The 16,002-nt window shown below is 35.8% G+C and overlaps 1 protein-coding gene across 5 annotated transcripts in view; it reads right to left on the bottom strand.

Annotated features, from left to right (window-relative positions):
- Positions 1-16,002, bottom strand: part of LOC114650529 (uncharacterized) — a 414,437-nt gene that overhangs the window by 226,433 nt on the left and 172,002 nt on the right. For 3 of the 5 annotated variants that reach the window (XM_051934854.1, XM_051934852.1, XM_051934848.1), the window contains exons 4-6: positions 10,402-10,616; positions 8,838-9,143; positions 6,541-6,744 (exon numbers count right to left, since the gene is read on the bottom strand). In XM_051934854.1, the coding sequence (XP_051790814.1) occupies positions 6,541-6,744; positions 8,838-9,143; positions 10,402-10,616 (725 nt within the window). Of the gene's footprint in view, positions 1-6,429; positions 6,745-8,837; positions 9,144-10,401; positions 10,617-16,002 lie in introns of all 5 variants that reach the window. The other 2 variants (XM_051934845.1, XM_051934850.1) reach the window with 1 other exon arrangement.

The raw sequence follows: 16,002 nt of genomic DNA, 5'->3' as shown, positions 1-16,002 counted from the left end.
ACCTATTCTATGTATGATTCAACAATATTGCAACAATGTAGACACCATGCTATACATAGTATTAAGGTTCATTATAAATGTCACAGAATAAACAATCAAAACAATCAATTGCTAAATGCAGCATATGACCAAAGCTCAGGAGTCTGGTTCAATCATTGATAGCAATGGTATTCACTACTTTCGCCCCATTATCTATAATTATGCAGACTTTCTACTTGTCTTTCAAGCCCCACTCTCATCGTTTGAACAGTTGCATCTCAGTTCTTTAGAAAAGTATACTGTTTTCAAGAATCTGCTTTTCAGAGTAAATCCCTCATCAATATAGTGAACTATTATGCTCAGGCAAGCTTCCATAGTTCTACTTGGCCACAAATCAGTTGCAGTTACATTCTGTAAACTGCCTAATCGATTCAGACATGTGTTAGTGTAAACAAGAAATTAACACTTATTTGTGTTGTGGACCTAACATTACTAGGGCATGGTGCTGCTTGCTTAGCTTTTATGCACTTTTCTGGACAATATGGTTGAATTTTAGATGGTTGAATAAATAATTGAGTGAAATGCTCCAATAGTTTGCACAGTATGTTGTTTTCATGAATATTATCGCTATTAAAAACAATTCAACATTATGGATGAATCTCTTTAATTTGGTAATAAAAACATCTAAAAATTAAAGTATAAAGTGATCTAATTTCAACATTACTTACACTCTTAACTATAAACAGAGGAGAAAGAAATTCACATACTTTAAAAGATGTTTTTAATCAGATTCCAAAAAATTTGTTTAGCACAGTCATGTTTAGATTAGTGAATGTGTCTGTGATTGACTACAATGCTCATTTACTGTTAAGAGCAGTCTGAGAGTGGGAGTACTAAATGGAATGCAGTAATTGCCACTTTTCACGATTAGTGCATTCACTGTGGCAGCTCTAATCACAATCCTGATAACTACACGATTAACTTTGTAGCCCTAGCTGGCTTCTTTTTTTCCTAACTCTCTGCCTTGGGTAAAGGTGAGGTTTTTAACATTGTTTAGGTTTACAAATTTTAACTCTTTCTGTGCTACATGGGATTGATTGAATTTCTGTTTGGATTGACTTTTTATTTTTTATTTTTGTGCAACTTCTATTTGATTAGCATTATTATATTATACTTCTTTTGAATTGTATATCATTTGAAACAAAAAAATAAAAAATGTAGTAAGTTCATTAAATAGTACTTTACAATACTGATTCTCTATGCAAGAAAGGACAGAGCAGACTATACTTTCTTAGAAGGCTGGCGTCCTTCAACATCTGCAATAAGATGCTGCAGATGTTCTATCAGACAGTTGTGGCGAGCGCCCTCTTCTACGCGGTGGTGTGCTGGGGAGGCAGCATAAAGAAGTGGGACACCTCATGCCTGGACAAACTGGTGATGAAGGCAGGCTCTATTGTAGGCACGGAGTTGGACAGTTTGACATCTGTGGCAGAGTGACGGGCACTGAGCAGGCTCCTGTCAATCATGGAGAATCTACTGCATCCACTCAACAGTATCATCTCCAGACAGAGGAGCAGCTTCAGCGACAGACTGCTGTCAATGTCCTGCTCCACTGACAGACTGAGGAGATTGTTCCTCCCCCACACTATGCGACTCTTCAATTCCACCCATGGGAGTAAACGTTAACATTATACAAAGTTACTGTCTGTTATACCTGTATTTTTATTACTCTTTAGTTTAATATTGTTTTTTATCAGTATGCTGCTGCTGGAGTATGTGAATTTCCCCTTGGGGATTAATAAAGTATCTATCTATCTATCTATCTATCTATCTATCTATCTATCTATCTATCTATCTATCTATCTATCTATCTATCTATCTATCTATCTATCTATCTATCTATCTATCTATCTAAATTAAATTTAATAAAGAAATAACCAAAAATAAATTAACTAATAAATACATTTTGAAATTTTAATGAAATACCACAACATAATATAAATATTGATGTAAACATAAAGAAATGAAAAAATAATTAAAAGATTCAAATAAAAATCTAAATAAATCAAGTTATATAAGATTCCAACAGAAATCAATACATAATTAATATCAGCCAACGCTCACATCCAGAGCCATTATCAAAAAGCCAAAGCTAATGCAAAATCTCCTAAAGAGAAAACTGTTTACTATTACTGAAGTCTTAAAAGAGACAAACACTGAATGAAATGTCTTGAACATATACTGCATAAAGGAAAGCAGAAGAACCATCTACAAGCACAGCTGCTAAGAACTGATTGGTGTCACAGGACTAAAGTTGATGCAATTGCAGCCATATATAGACTAATCCCTGTTACAGCCCCAAACCAAAAAAACATTAATAAATATGGCAAAGTAATATCCACATAAAAATACTAAAATAAGGCAATAGTAGTACTATAATACTAATAGTAGGCACCACTACAATTCTTAATATAGATGAACGTTTTGAAAAGGAATATAAGTAACAAGCCAGCTAAGTTTGCAGATGATACTAAGCTTGGTGTATTGGCAGATAATCTAGAATCCACTAAATTATTACACAGGGTCTTGGACAGCATGCAGGTTTGGGCAGATCTGTGGCAAATGAAACTGAATGAAGTAAATGTAAAGTATTACACATAAGTACTAAAAATGTTAGATTTTAATATATAGTGGGAGGTCTGAAAATTGAAAGTACATGAGTATGAGAAGGATTTAGGAGTGCTAGTGGACTTGAACCTGTCAAATGCCAGGCAGTGTTCAGAAGCAATTAAGAAAGCTAATAGAATGTTACGTTATATAGCACGATGTGTAGAATACAAGTGAAAGGAGGTTATGCTTAAGCTTTATAACACACTGTTGAGGCCTCAGCTGGAGTACTGTGTAAACATTTGATCTACTGGCTACAAAAAGGACATGGATATGCTAGAAAAAGTCTAGAGAAGAGCAACTAGGCCGATTCCAGTGTGACAGGGGGTGAATTTTGAGAAAAGATTAAAAGAGCTGAGCCTTTTCAGTTTATGCCAAAGGAGGTTAAGAGGTGACATAATTGAAGTTTATTAATGACATGATTGAAAATTATGAAATAAATTAGTTACAGTGGATCGAGACTGTTACTTTAAAATGAGTTTAATAAGAACATGGAGACACCGTTGGAAACTTGCTAAGGGTAAATTTTGCATAAACATTACGAAGTTTTTCTTCACGCAGAGAACCATAGACACATGGAATACATTTCCAAGTTGATTGGTAGATGGTAGGACTTTAGGGACCTTCAGAATTCAATTTGATGTTATTTTGGAAGAGTTAAATGGATACAGCTTGCTATCTTTGTAGGGCTGGAAGGTGTCACATATCTGTGCTTGGGAGACAGTTTATGGGCTTGAATATTTGTATGTTTCCACCATGCCAGGGGTTGGTGTTGCCCAATAACTCTTTCTGCTCTTTCCCTGCAGAACGGCCAACAAACCCTCATCTTAAAACCACTTCCGGTCCTAAGAAGCCAGTCAACATTATTTCCTCTTCTGGTCCTCAAGATCCCACTTCCATCTGATGTCATTTATGGTTCCCAGAATTCCATCATCCCATTACTTCACTTCTGGTTTATCAGCTATATATATGGCAGCCATCTTTCATTTAGTTTAGTTCCGTTTTGAGTTTAAGTCTGTAAAGACATATCAACCAAACTTTTTTCCGAGTATACGGGGTAGATCCCCAAACGTTTTCCTTTGTTTTATGTGTTCTTTTACTATGGCCTATTCTTGTCTAAATCTTTCTGATGTTTTAATTTTCTAGTAAGGGCTCATGGGAAAATAAAAGACGCAAAGGAGAATAAAGACATGGGAAAAGCATTTCTGCAGTCCTAACAAAATGAATATGAAACATCTTTTTTGGAATGTTTGTATAAGTGGAGAAGTAGGCCATAAACTTATGTAAAATAAGAGCTCTCCACAAATATACATTTTTTCTGTCTAAAGAAAAACAGATCTTTCCTTAAATTGATCAAGAAAAAAATTTTTTTTCTGAACTTTCCTGGCAGCATTGGGCTCAAGGTATGAACTGGTCTTGAATTTGTCTGTCATAGGGCACACTCACACACAAACTGGTACTCATGTATATTTGCCTATGTGAAATTACCACTTATTATAGACAGACTAGTCATGGTCAGAACTTTTGTTCATACCACACATAGTCTATGGCACAATTTTCCCATGTGAACGTGATGTGTAAGAATTTTCAGACCTTACTGATTGATGTCTCTCAGCCCTGTATCTTCAATGAAATGTAGAGACCTGTAGTCTGATGTAATCCATTTTGCAATAAATGGCGGTTGTTAATGCTTTAGATTTTGTGTCATTCATGGACATAAGTGAAGATGCACATTCAGTGACTGCAGTCTGCTGTAGAGTTTGCTGCTTAACGTTACAGCTTTTATCAGCAGCATCATGCATGTTTTTCCATTAAGTGATAAGTCAAGGATGTTGTAACTCTGTGATATTTAATTTTGCTCACTCTAAGTATCAAAATTTAGTCCTTTGAACCATCTGGGTTTAGCAAACATCATAAATTTTGTCTTTCTCAGCCTTCATTAACAAAATAGCTCAGATCAAGGATTCATAAACTTAAAGTTAAAATGTTTTAACATCTGGTCAGGGTACCCATTAATATAAACCCAAGGTGATAAAGTAGAGCCTGATCTTGAATTTCAGTTACTGCTTCTTTATTGTTGTAAAGCTTTCGTATTCTACCTCTTGGCAGAAAATACTGGCCAATGGAGAGTGTAAGAGCCAGTCTTAGAAAGTTAAAGTTAATATTAAATACACAAAAGTGTCTGCTAATTTCAACAGAATATCAGTTTCACAGAGGTTATGGTATAATCTTTTACCCTCTGTAAGATAACGTGCAATAGAACTTTCTTAGCTATTACTGCAAAAGCGTGTCATTTAAGCTAGTTAGGAAATAGTCTTACTGCTAGAAGCATGGACTGTTAGATTAGTTTACAAATAGAACATTGGCATACAGTATGGTGACTGTTCTGACCATTCTGATTGTCTCCTTATCTTTCTACCAGCTTTAATGAACATATGAAAGTATTGACTATATGACCAAATATAGAGAGAAAGGAAACAAGACAAGTAAGCATTAAAACAGAACTTTCTTTAAACAATAACTTTTCTTTTCTTTGTAATATTAATTTTTTTTCTACTTTTGTGTGAACTACTTTTCTTTGAATTTTTTTAAAATTTCTAAAACAAAGAACTTGTGTCACACTATTTCCTTAATTGTTCTATGAAGTAAACTAAAGCTGCAGAGCCTTGGAAGTTTTGGACAAATGCAGCTACATAAAGGTTTGACAAGTAACCTAGAATGATGTCAACCTGCTAAAGAATGTTGTCCTTTACCTGAGCACATTTTTCAGTTTTTTCATTCATATTGTTGGCATCTCATACTTTTACTAAAGTATAATTTTTAAAAGATAAGTGACTCTGACTTAATATTCTTGCGTAAAGCAGTTCTTTGATGCTGCTGTTTTTTGCTGGAAATAGTCAATTTAGCTTCCAGTTAGATAATTGAATAATCTATTAAAATGATCAATACAGTTGGATTTTTGTAGGCTTTCTCTGTAACTTGAGGCTTATATAATTTTATATCACCATATTGAAACAAATACAACATTAAACAAATACATATAACAAAAGATATCTAAGAAGGTTTGTTTCTTATAAAATTGCATTGAAATATGTCAGTATTTTGGTTTGGTATTTATTTTCCAGTCATGTAATGATACAAGGACTAAATGATTGATAATACTAATATTAAAGTGTAACATAACCACAAAAACATCTTAGATATGTTGAAAAACACTTCCTTTTAATTTTAACATTAATGCACATTTAATAACTTACTGTAATAAATGTCAGAGTGAACGCAAAGGCTAATATGACAAGATTGGCTGAGAGAGCACAACTGAAATCATTCTTAACGTTTCTGAAATCACCTAAAGAGTCAGGAAATATGATGTTGGGTGAGGTGGCGGCACTTCTTTTGAGTCGTACCTTACATAGACACAGGTCCAATTCTGTTCAGCAAAAGGGAGAAATGCCATTTGTATGAACAATGCAGGTTATAAAGTAGATAACATGCCTAAAATATATTTTAGCCTTAGCTACATATTCTCCAAATTGCTGACAAAGGTAATTTATCTCTCTTTTGTTAATAATTAATTTAACCTAAAATAGATCAGTAATATCATAATTGTAAACTGCTCTATAAGTTGTAATTTGTAACAAATAAACAATAAAAACAGCTAAGCAATAATATCTGAATGTGCAAGTAAGAACTATACGGTATGAAGCAAAGCCATAATTAAATCAGTTTAAATAATCTTGCTTATCATTACATTCATAGTAGATGCTGTATTATTTAACTCACCCAGCACTCTTACACTCCAGTCCTTGCTGTACTGTGAATGAATCTCTGGGCTCATATTCAGAGTGTAGTCACACCTCAGTTGAACCTCAGTCTCCATCCCTGTAGTTTGACCTCCTAGCAGTTCATGTCCATTCACAGACAGCTCACACTTGTTATCTTCAGAACTCTTTGACTTGAATGGATGTGAATCGCCATCTCTGTAGAAATGGCAGTGAGCTTCAGGGAATGTCTGAGGCAATTCACATGTCAGTGTTACTGCTTCTTCCTTTCCAGTTATGTCAGATGTTGCACTCAATGCTGGTTTACCTAGATTACCTGAAATAAATAAAAGGAATAACAAATACAAAGTTTCAGATTGCATTTTCATCATTCACTTTCAACACATATACTACAGCTATTGAATTTTATATAGGCCTACATCAATACACTGTCCAAATCACTTTTCTCAATCAGAGTAGCAGAACAGTAAATATTCATACAGAAATCAGGATTTAACTGTAGCCAAAATATCAGGCCTCTGGAGAAATCTTGCTTATCAATTTAAAATATTATATGTCTTTCCTTGATTTGAAGAAGACCAGTCCTTCATAGTGTTTTTTCCAAACTAAAATGAATATCAATATGTCTGTGTAACGAAATTAGAATACCCAGAAAAAAGCCCACGTGAACACAGGGTGGACATGAAAAAACAACACAGCATTTGGATAGTTTTTTCTTTTCTTTTTTTACCAATAGTATGCATTTGGAATGTTAAATAAACTGTTAAAATATAATATAAAATAAACAAATGTTAAAATATGTTTTTACAGACTGCATGGAAAACAAAGTACAAAAATGGCAAGTGCCCTGAGCAAAGAATCAGTGAACTATGAAGAGCCATATTCTTCTTGTGCACCATTCAGCACATCTTAATCGACCTACTAAGCTTACATTAGGAATATGGTTGAAACACACAGTCATATTAGACTAATTAATTATTATGCCTGACATAATGGAAAGTAACTAAAGTACCCAAAGAAGCACAGATACATCAGGAAGAACTTGAAAATACCGTACAGGCAGTGATTGTGCCAGAAACTGAACCTGGGTCCATGGAACTGTAAGGAAGAAGTGCTGACTAATAAATCATTGCACCACCCACCATTTAAATGTAAAAAGTAATACAGTAAAATCATAATTTTAAACCGAATTACCCAAAGTTATATAAATTTACAATAATATGGTGCTTTTGTGACATAGCTATATTTATAGAACTTCATTAATCCATGCATTTCCTAACCCATTTATCCAGCTTAAGGTAATACAGTGATTATATAAATAAATTTAAAATGAAAAAATGTACTACATTGAACAACATAATCAGATTGTCACTAGAATTGTTCCCATATTTTTTTACATTGTATATTTTTGATAATCTTGTTGTGCAGTTTTTTATTGGGCTGTAAGCTACCTTTACACAGGTACTGATAAAACTTTATGAAATAATCTTTTTTAATTATGGTCATTTCTCATTTTTCAAAAACATTGGTTCTTATTTTAGCTTTTGGGGCAATTAAAAAAAAAGGTGTTTTTTTTTTTTTTTGCATATATTACTTCTCTGTTAAAGAAGCAGGGCAGCACGGTGGCGCAGTGGGTAGTGCTGCTGCCTCGCAGTTAGGAGGCCTGGGTTCGCTTCCCGGGTCCTCCCTGAGTGGAGTTTGCATGTTCTTCCTGTGTCTGCGTGGGTTTCTTCCAGGTGCTCCGGTTTCCTCCCACAGTCCAAAGGCATGCAAGTAAGGTGCGTTGGCGATTCTAAATTGTCCCTAGTGTGGGTGTGTGTGTGAGCGCCCCCTGCAGTGGGCTGGCGCCCTGCCCTGGGTTTGTTTCCTGCCTTGCGCCCCGTGACCCTGTAGTTAGGATATAGCAGGATGGATAATGGATGGATGGATGTTCAGATCTCACTTACTGTGCCTTATAAACAGAGAATACAATTGGAAGCCAACCTTCTCTAAGCTGAAAAATCACAAAGTGCTTATAATATGAATATTATAATATATTATGACAATTATATACAAAAGTAAGTTAGGCATCTTAAGTGACACCATGTCCACTCATCCTGTGAGTCAGTCAGAGGATTAAAGCTGAATCTTCAAAGTGTCTAGTCTAGCTGTCTTGCATTGAGATCATGCTTCCCATAAGCCTACTTTCTTTTTTAATTAAAATGTAGGCTTTATATTAAAATGATACAGTACCTTCACCACATTCCTCTTTCTGCTGTTGTCCTGTGTACATTTCTAGTATTGGAAGCATTTGCATTATAAATTGCATTTAAAGTTAAAGCATCTTATTGCAACATTAGCAGCCAGGCAGGAAATGAATAACTGTAATCAAATATGCTGTAACTGTAATCAAATATGCTGTGTACTCACCATATACATCTACTGTCACCTTCCTACTGCGGCGTGATTTTCTTTTGTCATTTTCTCTTATGACTTCAATTTCACAGCTCACGTTCACTTGAGTGACACTCTTTTCTGATCTTTGATCCAACAGCTGATATTTAAACACAGAAATCACGCAGGCTTTTACACCTGTGGCATATGCCTCTGATCTGAAAAGAGCTTCATTCTTATAAAAATGACAAAATCCTTTAACTGGCCGATCCCCTTCACATCTAATCATGACAGATTCATTCTTCTGATCCTCGGTGCTCGCTCTTTTGATTTCAGCTTTCACTAGAAAAATGTAATATGATATACAGTATTAAGTGAAAAAAGAACGCTAATAAAACAAATGCAAGAAAATAACTTATAAATCAATGAGTATTACATACCAAATACAGGATTAACATTATTTATAAATGCTGAATACAATTCCATAATTTTTGTTCTCCTTGCTGTTTTGGTGAGAACAGCTGGTAAGATGCATAATAGATATTTGATAAAACTGACATGACTGATTGTGTTAAAAATATCATCACCTCCAAGCATTCTTTAGTGTTTACTGCTCTCACCATCTAACAAGTTTTATTTCAAAACTGAGTCTTCAGAGCAACAAATGAGGCGACCTGAACATTCACCTGAGGCTTCAGAATTTGTTATGTTCATTTCTTGAAAACAAGTAACATAGGCTGTGATTACACGTGTGTCATGTCATGTCATGTATTGTCTTGAAGACTTTGTTAATATGGTTATAGCATATACTGAAGAGGTCACATTTATGGCATTCAGTAACACTCGGCTACAGCAGTCTAATTCTAATCTGAGTTCAAAGCATCAAATGTGAAGGTGTCATTCAGATTTGCTCAAAAAATACAAAGATAAACACAAAGCAAAGGAAACAAAAATTGACAGAGAGATATATGGAATCTTCATTGATTCATCAGTTGAAATTCATCAGTTCTCATTATCATTATATAGCACATATATAGTACTATACGGTATGATAAAGCATTTTTAAATAAGATTCAGATCTTGATCCAAGTAGGAATAATACGGGATCCATCAATAAGCAGAGACTACAACTGGGGGTCTGGGAGGACACATAAAAAAGGAGTCTGTGTGTTTAAGAACAAAGGGTGTTTTTGGTGTACATGATCCTCTTCCTGCATAAACAGAGGTGCAAGACAGCTTCCTAATATTCAGACATCTACAAGGCAGAGATTCAATTATTTCTCCAGCAACATCTGAAGCTGCCAAGAAGCATTAGGAGTTAGTGACTCCATAGCTGAATTAAGGAGTGTTAAACAAGGGAAGACCGTTTCTTAGCTCATCAACAGACCAAGAGTGGGCAAATTTGAAAGGAAAAAGAATGTGCACAAGGGAAGGCATGCAAGGAACATGCTGTAATTGTTATTTAGGCAAAGCAGCATTATTTATTTCTTTCAGCCCCTTCTCTCTATTGTGTGTTTAGGTATTTATGTGGATAATGTACATGTAATGGAATAGAATAGAAATGTTCAGCATAGCCAGTTATAATTGAGGTATTACATACCAAGCTCCTTCACTATTACTTTCATGTTGTCACTTCTCCCTGAGGTTTCACTTTTGATGATATCTTCATAATCACAACTGAAATGCAGATAGCCTTCACTCTTTAGATCCACATCTCCCAGCAGCTCTACTCCACTTGCAGTGAAGTTACACAGGTTGCTGTCTGAGCTCACTGATCTGAACGGCTCTGATTCAGCTCCCCTGTAGAAGTGGCACCTCACACCAGAGAGACACTGTGGAGCAGAGCAGCTAATTGTGTGTTCACGGCTCATCATTTCAATAACACTGGGCATAATCACCATTTTAGCTTTCTGAAGCTCACAAGTATTTTCTGTAAGACAAAAGGAAAATTACATCCAGTATTTGTAATAGATGAGTACCAGTATGTTATTTTTTAGTATATAAAGATATTTTCTAACCAATTTAACAACACACTTTATAGAAAAAAAAATCAATGCTAAAAAGTAGTATGTAACTTTCCCAAAAATTAAACCAATTACACTATAGTGCATAAGGAGCACAAATAAAGAAGAATAAGCATATCTTTATTCATTTCAGCCTAGTAACAACTTATCCAAGTTAAGTGCTGGGCTTTAATAATTTGATGGATTCATAAAAAGTTCTGTTTTAGTTGATTGTACAGTAATATTCATAAAACAGTAAAATTTAATTTTTTAAACAAAAATTTTGGTTCCTCTGAAACTTTAAAAATTTGTGAATATAGTGCCAGCAATGGGCATTAGGCAGGAAGCAACCCTGACTGGGGTGCCAGCCAATCAACTGTCTGCTATTAGTTTTTCTTTAAATTGAATTATTAATGAAGTATAACACACAAATTATTTTATTTACCAATATGTTGCATTTTTAAATTCACGCTTTGACCAAAATATTCTATGTTTTTACTTCCCATAATTTTCACAGTACATATTTCCACATCTTCGTCTTTGTCCACAATTTATGGAATCTAATGTTGTGTTGATTTTCGCATTTGGTGACAAAGGGTGTCAATTAGGTAATATTTACTGTGCTTATAATAATTATATTTTTGCATTATATTAAAAGGATTTATAATGGAGACTAAAAGAAGAAAATTACATTTGTGGATTTAATTGAAACACCATACAATCATGTATTGCACTACAATAAAAAGATGAGAAACAGAAATTCACATTCTTGACATTCTAACTTATTTTTGTCGTAAAGGTTTGATTTAAGGTACATTTCTAAATGTTTACATTCTTATAACTGCAAAAATTATTTTTGGTATCTTTTAAAGCATTGATTTTTTTCTGTTTATTTTCATGGCTTTTAATTTCTTCTAAAAGGTGTCTTTATTTTTTGAAATAATGCAGCTATATTTGGGGCATCCTATAATGTTTAGTTGTATGAAATAAAAAAAAGTTTTTCAGTTGCAGGAGAAACAACGAAGTATGAGAAATCCAAAAAGCAACAAAATAAAAATGAAACAAAATGCGTACTGTTGGGGTTTTGTAGCTCTTTAAAACTATTACTTGTATGTGTTGTTATATTTAAAAAGTAAAATAATATCCATCCATCCATCCATTTTCCAACCCGCTGAATCCGAACACAGGGTCACAGGGGTCTGCTGGAGCCAATCCCAGCCAACACAGGGCACAAGGCAGGAACCAATCCCGGGCAGGGTGCCAACCCACCACAGGACACACACAAACACACCCACACACCAAACACACACTAGGGCAAAGGTAGAATCGCCAGTTCATCTAATCTGCATGTCTTTGGACTGTGGGAGGAAACCGGAGCACCCGGAGGAAACCCATGCAGACACGGGGAGAACATGCAAACTCCACGCAGGGAGGACCCGGGAAGCAAACCCAGGTCCCCAGGTCTCCCAACTGCGAAGAAGCAGCGCTACCCACTGTGCCACCGTGCCGCCCATAAAATAATATATTATAATATAATAATAATAATAATAATAAATTTTATTTATATTGCACTTTATATTTTAGCAATCCCAAAGTGCTACAGAGTAAAAATAGAATAATAAAATAAAAAAAGAACAGAAGAGTCTATAAAATACTTTAACAAAATGACTTTCTAAAAAGATGAGTTTTTAGGTTTCGCTTAAAGGCCTCAGTCGACTGTGGGGCTCTTAGGTAATCAGGGAGGGCATTCCACAGCCTCGGCGCCACCGATGAAAACGCCCTGTCACCTATGCTGCTGAGTTTAGTTCTGGGGACTTGAAGAGTGTTAGTGAGTACAGAGCGGAGGGAACGTAAGGAGTTATGGGGGGGTAAGGAGTTCCTGTAGATAAAGAGGGGCATGTCCATAAATGCACTGATGGGTAAGAAGGGAGACCTTGTACTCTATTCTGAATGAAACAGGGAGCCAGTGAAGGGTTTTCAGGATTGGGGTGATGTGATCATACTTTCGCACCCTCATCAGGATCCTGGCAGCGCTGTTCTGAATATACTGGAGTCTCTGGATACTCTTGCCAGGAATCCCAATGAGGAGTGCATTACAGTAATCCAGCCTGGAAGAGACAAAGGCATGGACGAGCTTCTCTGCATCTGCCAGGGTGAGTAATGGGCGGAGTTTGGCGATGTTCTTGAGATGGTAAAAAGATGACTTACAGAGATATTTGATGTGGGTGTCAAAAGTAAGTTGGGAGTCCATTCTAACACCCAAATTAGTAACAGATGTGGAAAGAGGAATATTTTGGCCAGAGAAAGTAATACTGGTGATGGTAGAAGAGCGAAGATGATGTGATGTACCAACTAAGATGGCTTCTGTTTTGGATCTGTTCAACTGAAGAAAATTGAGCCTCATCTATGCCTCTATCTCCTCCAGGCAGGTAGACAATGTAGATGTTGGCAGAGGAGCAGTAGAGGAGGTGGGAGTAGTCCTGAGGTAAAGCTGAGTGTCATCGGCATAGCAATGGAACGATAAACCATGTCTGCCAATGACAGTTCCAAGGGGGAGCATGTAGATAGTAAAAAGGATAGGGCCCAGCACAGAGTCCTGTGGAACACCACAGGCGACGTTGTGGGTGTGGGACTTTGCGCTGCCAAGGGCGACATGCTCAGTTCTGCCAGTCAGGTATGATGTAAACCAATTTAGAACAATTCCTGAGAGTCCAATAGTGTATTGCAGGCAGTGAAGAAGGATGTTATGGTCTATTGTGTCAAAAGCAGCTGTCAGGTCAAGGAGGATAAGTAGTGAAGGTGAACCAGTATCTGCCGTCATCAGAAGATCATTGGTGACCCTGACCAGGGCTGTTTCGGTGCTATGGCCAGGGCGAAAACCAGACTGAAACTTTTCAAACAGATTGTTCAGTTTGAGATGATCGTGAAGTTGTGCTGCAACTATTTTTTCCAGAACTTTGGAGAGAAATGGAAGATTGGAGATGGGCCTATAATTGGAGAGAACTTCAGGATCCAAGGTGGATTTTTTCAGTAGAGGTCTGATGACAGCAGTTTTTAGTCAGAAGGAATATGGCCAGCCAGGAGGGACTGATTTATTATCCTGGTGATAAGTGGAGAGATGGCAGAAATGTTGGCCCTCAGCAAGGGTGAGGGGAAAGGGTCCAGGGAACTAGTAGACGGTTTCATTTTCCTGATGACATCCTCCACCTCTTCCCGTGTGGCAACAGAGAAAGAGCAAAGAGGATGGACGGTCTCAGACAATGAGTCAACAGTTGGGAAGGGCAAGATATCCTTGGTAGAGAGGTGTAAACGGATATTATCAACTTTTTGTTTAAAAAAGTTGATATACATGTTGCATCTGTCATCAGTGGTCTCAGAATGGGCAGGTAAAGGAGGTTTGACAAGATGATTTATGGTTGAAAAAAGTTTTTTAGGGTTGCTGGAGCCATTTCTGATGATGGTGGAATAAAACTTGGACCGTGCAACCTTCAGAGCTTCTGCATACGCTCTCATGTGTTATAATATAATATATAATATATAGCACATATAAGTGGTTAGCATTGCTATATTAAAACTCCAATAACTGGGGTCTGATTTCTTAACTGGCCATGGTCTTTATGGTGCTTGCTTCTTTTTCCCTGTATTGGCGTTGCTTTCCTCTGTTACTCTAGTTTCCTTATACTGTTGAAAATCAATTGATGAATGAAATGATGGATCTATTGATCAATATACTGATAACACATGGTTTGTTTCATTTGTATAATCATGGATGAATAGAATTTTTACCTTAAACATTCAGTGTAAACATTTAAAGCTATGTGTTACACCATATGCAAATTGGTTATGCACACCAATTATATATATATATATATATATATATCTTCTATATATCTGCTTAGAAAAGGGATGCCATAAAAGTGCAGTCAAATCTAAGCTAGACACACAACATTCTTAGTGCATGCAAATTAGTGCATGCAAATTAGTAAAAATCATTTAATGTGTAGGCAGAATAAATGCCACACTGCCAGTTCAAACTGGTCCTGGACCACATCTACTTTTACCGTCTGTGCCAGTTTTGTCAATGCCATCAGTATGACCAATGAGGTTTTTTTTGTTCTTTATTCCCTCGACTCTCACTCTCTTTCTCAATATTTTTAAGTGTCTCTGCTTTTATACCATATGACCTTTCCATTTAAATTTCAATTGTCTGTACATTTAGACTGTACTGAACTAATTAAGTGAGGGCTTTTTTTTAGCAGGGATGACTTATCTTTTTAGATTGATATATACAATTAAGCAGGGATATTTAGCAGTAAAATTGGCATTTAACTATTTAGTAGAGACATTTACCATGTAGCAAGGACATTTACCATTTAGAAGGGATATTTAGTATTCAAGTGCAATATTTAAACATTTAAGTGGTTGCCATTTAAACCAACATTTTAACATTCTGCACATAAAGCACAGACATTTAAGAAAAAGGGATAATTATTACATTTGGAATCCTGTAAATGTTTAATCAATGATTTTACAAATAACAAGTACCCCATTTTACAAACAGCACCTCATAACTAGTCACACCCTTATACTCATACTGTATGAACATCACATTTGTCAGTAATAAATAAGGTAAAGGGATTGAAGAGAAAAAAAAAAAAAATCCATTCCTTTTTTGTTGCATAGTGTATTGCAATACATCTAAAAAACTAATTAATGTGTGCAAAATCACATCTTTGGGAAATCAGGTTCCTTCTGATAATACAGTTAATGAACATCAACATTTAACATTTTTTAAAGGCTTATGTTAATAAAAACTGATATGTAGCAGAGCATTTTGGGGTCGCATATTTGCATCACATAAAATAAAAGACCAGAAAGAAGACCCACTGTTCGGGTTTGGCATTGCTTGATGCACCTTTTCTTCTGCAGGGGCCTCATTGCATATCTTGTTGTTGTTCACTTCTATGTCCATGTTATGTGATTCTGCAAAATTATTTCTGCTTGAAGCACTGTTATACACCCTCTCATGACTATCCGCAAGGTCACTCTCATTTTCAACGCGCTACCTCAAATTATCCATTTGGTACGTTTTCTGAGAATATCAGGTACAGTTTGCAATACAACAGTGACTTTTGCTTCTCTTTTTCTAATATTTGTTTCACAGGCACCATCTATGTGAACTTTTTGTTTTTTGCAGC

Source organism: Erpetoichthys calabaricus, chromosome 1 (genome assembly GCF_900747795.2).
Source record: "Erpetoichthys calabaricus chromosome 1, fErpCal1.3, whole genome shotgun sequence".
Taxonomy (NCBI): Eukaryota; Metazoa; Chordata; class Cladistia; order Polypteriformes; family Polypteridae; genus Erpetoichthys; species Erpetoichthys calabaricus.
This window is presented reverse-complemented; position numbering and strand designations above follow the sequence as displayed.